Source organism: Mchenga conophoros, linkage group LG6, assembly GCF_057382185.1.
Source record: "Mchenga conophoros isolate Kocher_MC1m ecotype Shallow Benthic linkage group LG6, M_conophoros_male_GT1.1, whole genome shotgun sequence".
In the NCBI taxonomy this organism is placed as follows: domain Eukaryota; kingdom Metazoa; phylum Chordata; class Actinopteri; order Cichliformes; family Cichlidae; genus Mchenga; species Mchenga conophoros.
The window spans coordinates 11,074,124-11,082,680 of NC_140531.1; the positions used below are offsets into that span (position 1 = coordinate 11,074,124).

Here is an 8,557-nt window from a genome sequence, read left to right on the forward strand (position 1 = left end):
GCCATTTTGGAGACACTGACTGTTTAAATGAGAAAGGGATTTAGATTGAAGCCCGAGTGAACAGTTTTGGAAGAGATATGAGCTTTTGCAGGTGAGCTATAGTGTTGTGCTAAACTGTAAGAGTGTTTTGCCAAATGATCTTAGAGTTTTGAGAATGTAATTTCTGTTTCAAGAAATGAGCCAAACCAGTAGAGAAAGACTGTAATCTGAACTGAACAAGAATAAACCCATGACAGGAGTCATTATTTCATTACTTTAATAAAGCAACAAGTTTGAGGACGACCATATCAAAACACGTGTTTATAGGAGGAATGATGAAAATGATGGAAGCTATTAATTCAAGGTCGTTGCAATAGAAATAACAAACCTTTGTGTTGACTGTGATATTATTTAATAATTGATTAATTAGCAACTAATATCTTTATATCTATCGAGTGTGTCATGCAGCTTTATTCCCAGAATTACAGCTTTTATTGAAAAAATAATTCAATAATCTTAAAAAAAAATAAAAAATTCTAAGAAGTTATCAAAGAAGAAGGGATGAGAAACAGAAATGTATTGTATAAGTCATCCATAAGCCCATAATTTCAGGAATTTGCTCTCTCACACCGCCCTGTAATGGCTCTTGCTAAGCTTATCTGGTTATTAAGCCATGAATATGGTGTTTTTCTTGGCTGTGAATTAAAGGTGAGCTTCATTACGTTTGTAGTTCACAAACAATGAAACAAAGGACTCGCGAGCTATGACTGACACAAGTCATATCTCAGTCATTTCCTGTCTCTTTGTCAATGATTTTTCATACTTTGTCTATGAACTTCAACCTGTGGTTGGTTCAAAATGTGCACATTACTCACACAGACACCCTTGAAAGAAAAAAAAGAAAAAGAAAAAAAAAAAACCCCTGAACCATACAGACACTACATGAACATTAATGAGAACAAAATCTGGTCCAGAAATCCACTTCGATCCTCCAAACGCAGCCCTGGAGCTTCTGCTGTGGGCGCAGTGTCTTTGTGTCTGTTTTATTTCTTTTCCTCCACAGTCCTGCCAAAGTATTCCTTCTGAAACTGCTGGAACTCCTCCTCTGTGAACAAAGACTTTGCCTCTTTGGCCTTCTTCACAGGCCTGTCCGGGTGATTTCTTGACTGCCTCCCTTTATTGTGGTTCACAATCTATGTCAGACAGAAATCAAATCAGCACGTTAGGGCCACCTGTAGACAACAAAAGCAGTTCATCAGTAGCCAGTGATGGCTATAAATCTATTTGGGTTATCAATAATGCAAAAAATAAATAAATAAAATCCTGGGATTTGGATCTTTACTGTACAGTTTATTTTTTGCCGACATTAAAATTGATACCACTGCTGAATCTACGAGCAGGCTGAGAGATACCACCGGATGCCACCAGTGTTTTTGTGGCTGTGAGCAAGCTGCTTTTTTATGTAAATATGACTCTTCTTTTTAAATCCTGCTTAACATTTTGGACTCCAGTGTTTCAAGAAGAGATAAAAGTCACAGACAATGACAGCACTTGTAAAATGTGAGGGACTGATGACCTGGTTACCTTCAGTGTGTCAGAATCTGTTGCTTTACAGCCAGTTGCCATAAAGTATTTGAGGTTCTCACTCAAATGGCTCTTCCCCTGCTTCTTCCTGAACTCCTCTACAATTCAAACCAAAGAACAAGAAATTTAGAGCAACATCAACTAGACTGTAAAAGAGTAACAGAACAATTATTCAGGTTTAAGTTCTTTTTCAGTGGAAGGCTGTACATTTTACAACTGAGTTTAAGACCAATGCTGCCACCTACTGGTCCTTACATAAAAACGCAAAAGCCTCTGTACCAATTGTTTTTACTTTTTCACAGATGTCTTTTATTCTAAGCATGAAGAAGACTGAAATACAGCAAGCAGACTGACCCACTGCAGACTTGATCCTCTTGTCTTTAACAGTGGCTTTGCTCTTGCCAGGCCCGAGACGGCCTTGCAGTCTTTTGACCTGCTTGGTAACTCCCTGCCGCTTGGTGCTCACCAGCTCCATCACTGTGGCTGAGCTGGGGGTCTGCTGCTGCTTCTTCTTCACTTTAGTGACATCTGGCAGGAAACACATGGCAAAAAGACACGCACAAAACCCAAAGTAAGCTGCAGACAAGGAAACATGTTCTTTTAAGAGTGTGAATCGATCTTTTTGTCATTCAAAAGCTATACACTAATTATAGCATATCTGAATGGAATCGTGTTGCACTGGCTCACAACATTAATAAAAATTGTAGTAACAAACAGAGCTATAAAAAAATGAATGTGAAATGCATAAAAAAAACAGCAGTATTGTTAAATTACCAGTGTATTACACTTATAGATAGCAATGGAGTATCACAGCAGCAGGGAGATCAGTCCAAGTGTGGTCCACTCTGTGTGTGTGTGTGTAGATGGGAGGGGTATTAAAAAAAAAATAGAATTTAGAAGCCTGATGGCTATGAGAAAGAAACTTGGAGAATCTGGCTCTTCTGCTCCAAATACACACTCTTCATCTGAGACAGGAAGTGCAGACATTGCTGTGCTCCCATTACAAGAGAACAAAGCTAGAAACTTAGTGCTGCTGTCCACCTCCTCCACAATGTTATTGATGAGAAGCTGTGTGTGGTACACCAGTCCCCATCAATTGTCTCCACTTGCCGCATGCTTTCATGCTGGGAGATGATTTGTGTTGAATGCGGAACTGAAATGCACATTGTGAGTCCTAAAAGGTGATAATCATTAAGACATGGAACTGTGGACTGTTTTTAGGAACTAGTATAATGGTAAAATTCTTGAAGAATGATGGTACAACTGCATGGTTCAGTGAGGTATTGAAGAGGTCTGTGAGGACATGACCCAGCTGGTCAGCACATTCCTTGAGCACCAGTCCCGAGGCGCTGCTTGGGTACGTCAGTTCTTCTCAGGGTCCTCCTGACATCAGCTGTGCTGAGACCAAGTACCCGCTCACCCGGATGAGGAATTGCTTTCCTCACAGGAATGTTATGTAGGTTGAGGTTAAGCATAGTACCGTTATTCAAATACGTCTTCTTCGGGCTCTACGTTGCTATGGTTTAATGACGACAACGTGAAAACCTCCGAAATAATATTCAAGTAATCAATTTTAGACCTTAAAGCAACATTGTAAACCCCCTCTATTACGGCCTAACTATAACAATGTAAAAAAAAACCCAGATCAGTCACAAGTTATGGTCAGAATTATAATAGCGAGAGCGCTAATATCCAATACTGTTAGCCAACTGGCACAGCAAGCTCAAGAGGCTAAACTGACCTTTAATGTCATTGCTCAGCAGCTCCAGTCCTCTCCTGATCAACGAAGCCGACATCCTGATTCAAGCTACAAACGTTTTCTTCTACTTTCCACAAACTACATCCACAGAAATGTGCTTTTATAACCGGGTAACAACATGTGGTTCCATAAACATCCGGCAAGCTCGCGTGCGTCGGTTAAAAGCAGTCGGCTTGACGATGTAAAATGAACAAAGTTCCTACCTGGATGACCTGTTGTGCTATTTCAATTACTTTAGTTTTAAATTTTTATTCTTCTTATTCTTATTCTTATTATTATTAGTAGTAGTAGTAGTCAGTGCGCCCCAGGGCAGCTGTGGCTACAACGTAGCTTGCCATCACCAATGTGTGAATGTGTGTGTGAATGTGTGGATGACTGAATGTAGTGTAAAGCGCTTTGGGGTCCTTAGGGACTAAGTAAAGCGCTATACAAATACAGGCCATTTTAGTAGTAGTAGTAGTAGTATCAAAACAGAACTGCCAACTCTCAAATCAAATATGCTACAATATTTGATCTTGTTCAAATATGGAACAAGTGGCTCCAATCCTCTGTTATTTTCACTTCACACGGAGATAGGTTAATAGATTACGTTTTCTGTTGGAGTTGGAAAAATGTGCATGTCTCGCTGCAGACTTATGAATGAGTGTCGGTTCAGACTTTGTCTAAAATGTAGGCTAATGCCATTTTTACTGTGTCCCCCTTTCACTTTTATCAGTGTCAGGTGAGCCGAGGGGCGTGACGGTTTGGCTTGCGCTCTCTCGCCACCATTAGTACCTTTGCTCACTCGACCGCTCCCGACTTTTGGCTCGGTTTTGTTAAATATTGTGAAACTTAGGTAAACTTTGTAGCCTGTCTGCATCTCCAGTTCACCATGGCTCTCCAAGCCACCGCTCTGGTCACCTCTAAGTGGCTGGCTCAGGCTGTAAAGGTCCAGGGGAAAATGCGGGTCTTGGACACTTCGTGGTATTTGCCCAAACTGCGGAGAAACGCAAAGACCGAGTTCAAGAAGAAGCATGTGCCGGGAGCAGCTTTCTTTGACATTGACCAGTGCTGTGATAAAACCTCTCCTCTGGACCATATGTTGCCTTCAGAGGACTATTTTGCGGAATACGTCGGGAAATTGGGAATAGAAAACGACACGCACGTCGTGGTCTACGATGGCAGCGAGTTCGGGGCGTTCTCGGCGCCCCGCGTGTGGTGGATGTTCCGAGTGTTCGGGCACAGTGCGGTCTCTATGCTCAATGGGGGGCTCAGGAACTGGGAGCTGGAGGGTCGACCTGTGAGTGACCGGTACGTCAGACCCACAGCGACCGAGTTCAAAGCCTCTCTGAACCGCTCGTGGATAAAAACCTATGAGGATATCCTGGATAACCTGGAGACTAAAAAGTTCCAGGTGGTGGATGCCAGGCCCACAGGCAGGTTCAAAGGACTGGACCCTGAACCCAGAGACAGTGAGTAGTCTGCATTAGAGCCTTTATGATGGTTACATGGTTACAGTCCTGCGTGCCCCACTCAGGCTTTTGAAGAGATCCATTCTTCTCAGAACTTCATTACATTTTCAGATTACTGACACCCTTATTTCAAATAGCATCCTCAGACTACAGGCACACTGACATGAGGGGGCGTGTACTGTATCTTTATTCTTATTGCCTCTTGATGACAAATGCGTTGATTATGATTAAGATAACTTCACAACTCAGCTATTGTTGGGACACACTTGTGCCAGGATTTCCGGCCTGACTCATGTCCGTGTGTAACTGAAATACTTCTAAAGAACCCAACGTTACACTCTTTTCCCTTGGAAAAGATGGTGACATGCATTATTTTATAGAATTTTTATCTTGGTCAAAGTGATGACTGAGTGACTCACAGTAACGTCCCACAGTAGCTTTTATTACGTGCATTGTTGATAGTAACTTTTTCATTAAAGGGTTTATAGACAACATTGATGATCTTATTGTGCCTGTTTTTAAGATAAACAGAATGATTGAACCAGTCAACTTGTTTAAGAGTGTTTAAGAATGACTGATCAAAAACTGGTTCGAGGATTGCACCTGGAGGCGGGTATCAATTACCAGTTTGAAATTCTCCAAATGTCTTCCTGTTGTCTGCGCAGATTTGTTTTTCTGGCTGTTGTACACTTCAGACTTCAAACTGATGGCAGTGGAGGTGGATAGACACACAAACGTGTCACAATAAGTTATTATTGGGGAGGATATCATGGCTCATGATATTTTATGTTATTGACCCCTGATACTCCTCTCTTTACTAGTGATGGGATAATTAATGAACAAACATGGACAATAATTAGTATCTTATAAAACACAATTACAGTTTGACTCTGACAGTGACGTCAGGGTGACACGGGTATGCAATGGGGGGGGGGACAAGATAATGGTTTGCTAGTTCCTTGTACATTACATAGAGTTTTATGGAGTTTGCGGCTTGGATGACTGAACAACACAAACATGAAAAGAGGTCAGGCAGACAGGCCGTACTTAGCCCACATTTTAGCTATAGTCAATGAAACACACACACACACACACACACTGCTGTGCCACAGTAGCAGACAAAGTGAATGGTTAAACGTTTAGATGCAGCAATAGTCCAACCTTTGATCTGCTGATGTTTTTAAAGACGGCACTCAGTGAATGGACAAAACAGTGATAAGGTATAGATGTCTTATCCATATACGTCTCACAGTACACACACTGTTAGAGGGTAAAGCTCTGATGTGCAGTTACAGGGCTCCTCTGCAGGCAGAACACTTCTGAAAGCAGTTTGAGCAGTGACCTTTCTGACTGCTCTCTTAAAAAAAAACAAAAAAAACTTCCCTTTTCATTGCATGTGTAAATCCAACCTGGATTTAATTTTGGGGGAAACAAATAAAACTTTCACATGCTAAATCTGCTCTTCTGATTGACTCCCTTGGGAGTATAAGCATCAGTTTTTGTAATGTCTGTTTTCATATCAAACATCGATACAAACACACATATTTGTCTGTGGTAGTAAAAACGTAGCAAATGCGGGTTTCGCTTTCTTTTCCTCAATTCAGAGTTTTGCTTTTGAAACACTGAACCAATTTCCCACTATAACTGATATAGTCAAGACTAAAATACCGCCTGTCCCAGTGTGGTTGTGGTTTATTAACACCTGGCTATTTTTTTTTTCACATTTAAAATGTGATCTGAAGAAAACCCTTTCTGGGGTTTCGTCCACATGGTCCTTCTGTAGCCAAAAGATCACAGGGTTGAGTCATCAATGATCACATTATGTTCCGTTTTTTTTATCTTATATTTAAGACTGTCATCTTCGGTCATGGACTTTAACAGTCCTCTGACTCATGCCTCTCTACTGATTTATTCAGAGTCGAGTGCAGCTGAGCTGGACCAATATAACTTACGCCTCTTACTCTTTCTGATGCTAGCAGAGTGGAGATGGAAATGCCGTAATAAGAGGCGGTCAATACAAAGGCAGATTATAATGATTTGCTAATCATGTGTACTGTATAACAAGTTATTCAGAAATGGGGATCATAACAGTTTTACTAATGGCACTAAACATGTGTGGTAAAATTATTTGTGATGTAAAAGGTCACTCCAGGATTAGAGACTACATCAAGGAGGGGTGTAGCTAGAAAGGTCTAAAAAGTAAAGCCAAAACAGAAGTGCCGTAAACATGAATTCTTTTTAATGGCTGGCACAACTTCAATAGTAAGCCTTTACCCAGTGATTGTGCAGTGTCATTGGTTTCACAGTTGCTTGCCACATGTGGTTTTAAAACACCACAGTCACAATGATGAAAATGCATCACAGCGAGACTTCACTTACTAGTCAATGGGTGATGTCATAGTTACTACTTGTTACTTAAAGAAATGACAAGAAAGCTTGTCTAAGAGAGTTTGGGCTGTGTTGAAGAATAAAGGTTGTCTAACCAAATAATGACAAACTCTGTTTTTGCCTCATATACTGTATTTCCATGTATCTTTGTATGTGTTTCAATAAATTGCTGCACATATTTTCCATTTTCCCTGTAAAATATTTAGAATAAAGAGCAACAGCTCAAGAATTTTACTGTAGTCCACATTCAAAGTGTAGAACATAATCCAGACTGAGAAAAACAGAAGGGATCAACACAGGGTTAGCATGACTTAAAAGCCTCACCAAGGCTAATCAAGATCTCTAAAGGTCTTTTTAATTGCATGTTTCTGTGTAACTGCCCATTTCTTAATTAATTAAGAGTACACATTTGCTATTTCAGATTATTTAATCATATTCTGAATGTATCTGCTCTTTCTGATTGACAGACACAGAGCCGGGCCACATCCCTGGCTCCATCAGCATTCCTTTCCACGCCTTCCTGTCACCTTCTGGCCACTTCCTACCAAAGGAACAACTCCAGGCTCTGTTTGCCCGTGCTGGTGTGGATCTCGACTGCCCGCTTTGTGTCTTATGCGGCTCTGCAGTGACCGCGTGCCACGTGGCACTGGCGGCCCACGAGTGCGGGCACCCGGGGGTGTCGGTGTATGACGGTGGATGGTCGGAGTGGTACACCCGCGCCGTGCCCGAGCACGTCATATCAGATGGGAGAGGGAAACATTTGTGATAACAGGAAGGACCTGTGACCGATGGTTTTAGGCTGGATCACTTGTGCTGTTGTTGCTATTGAAGTTTGGTCATTTGGGATTTGTATGACTTCCTCCTGTGAAGCCACAGCCAGCAGCACGATAGCAAAATTTCCCAGAATGTCCAAAAAGCTCCTGTATTAATAATACACCACTGGGGATTTTTTTTTTTTGTTCATCTTTTATATACTGATAGATGATTTGTGATTAAAGTCAACAATATGTGGACACTAAACTGAACTTCTTAACCCCGTCCCACCACCTCAAGTCTCCACCTGTTGGCAGCTCACGGACTCAAAGACACCTACACTTTGTAATCTTGTGTAATCTTTGGTAAAATAAATATGAACATGTTTATCGACGCAGTAACTGATTAAAAAGGACTGAAAATAGACAAAGAGCAGAGTCTCCTTTGTTAGGTTCTTACAATAATGCAGTTTAAACGATGGACTTTTGACTTGTTGACTGATTAGAGCCTAAGGATAGTGATGTTTTTCTGTTTGTTTTTGGGGGGGTTTCTGCTTCCAAAGTCAGATATCCTGAGAAGTTTGTGTCTAAAGAAAAAATAAATTAATATATCATCATGATTGCTACTGTCTCATGTCATGTTA

At 41.1% G+C, this 8,557-nt stretch overlaps 2 protein-coding genes across 2 annotated transcripts; one reads left to right on the forward strand and one right to left on the reverse strand.

The window, feature by feature from the left end:
- Window positions 1-239: 239 nt before the first annotated feature.
- On the reverse strand, window positions 240-3,490 carry rps19bp1 (ribosomal protein S19 binding protein 1). The gene is made up of 4 exons (XM_085276144.1): window positions 3,305-3,490; window positions 1,918-2,091; window positions 1,564-1,661; window positions 240-1,172 (listed from the first exon to the last, which is right to left on the reverse strand). Exons 1-4 carry the CDS (start codon window positions 3,357-3,359, stop codon window positions 1,023-1,025), a joined length of 477 nt encoding a protein of 158 aa, XP_085132270.1. The 5' UTR covers window positions 3,360-3,490; the 3' UTR covers window positions 240-1,022.
- Window positions 3,491-4,063: 573 nt separating this feature from the next.
- Window positions 4,064-8,542, forward strand: LOC146572144 (3-mercaptopyruvate sulfurtransferase-like). The gene is made up of 2 exons (XM_085276147.1): window positions 4,064-4,773; window positions 7,629-8,542. The coding sequence occupies exons 1-2, from the start codon at window positions 4,194-4,196 to the stop codon at window positions 7,925-7,927; spliced, it is 879 nt and encodes a 292-aa protein (XP_085132273.1). The 5' UTR covers window positions 4,064-4,193; the 3' UTR covers window positions 7,928-8,542.
- The last annotated feature ends 15 nt before the right edge of the window (window positions 8,543-8,557 follow it).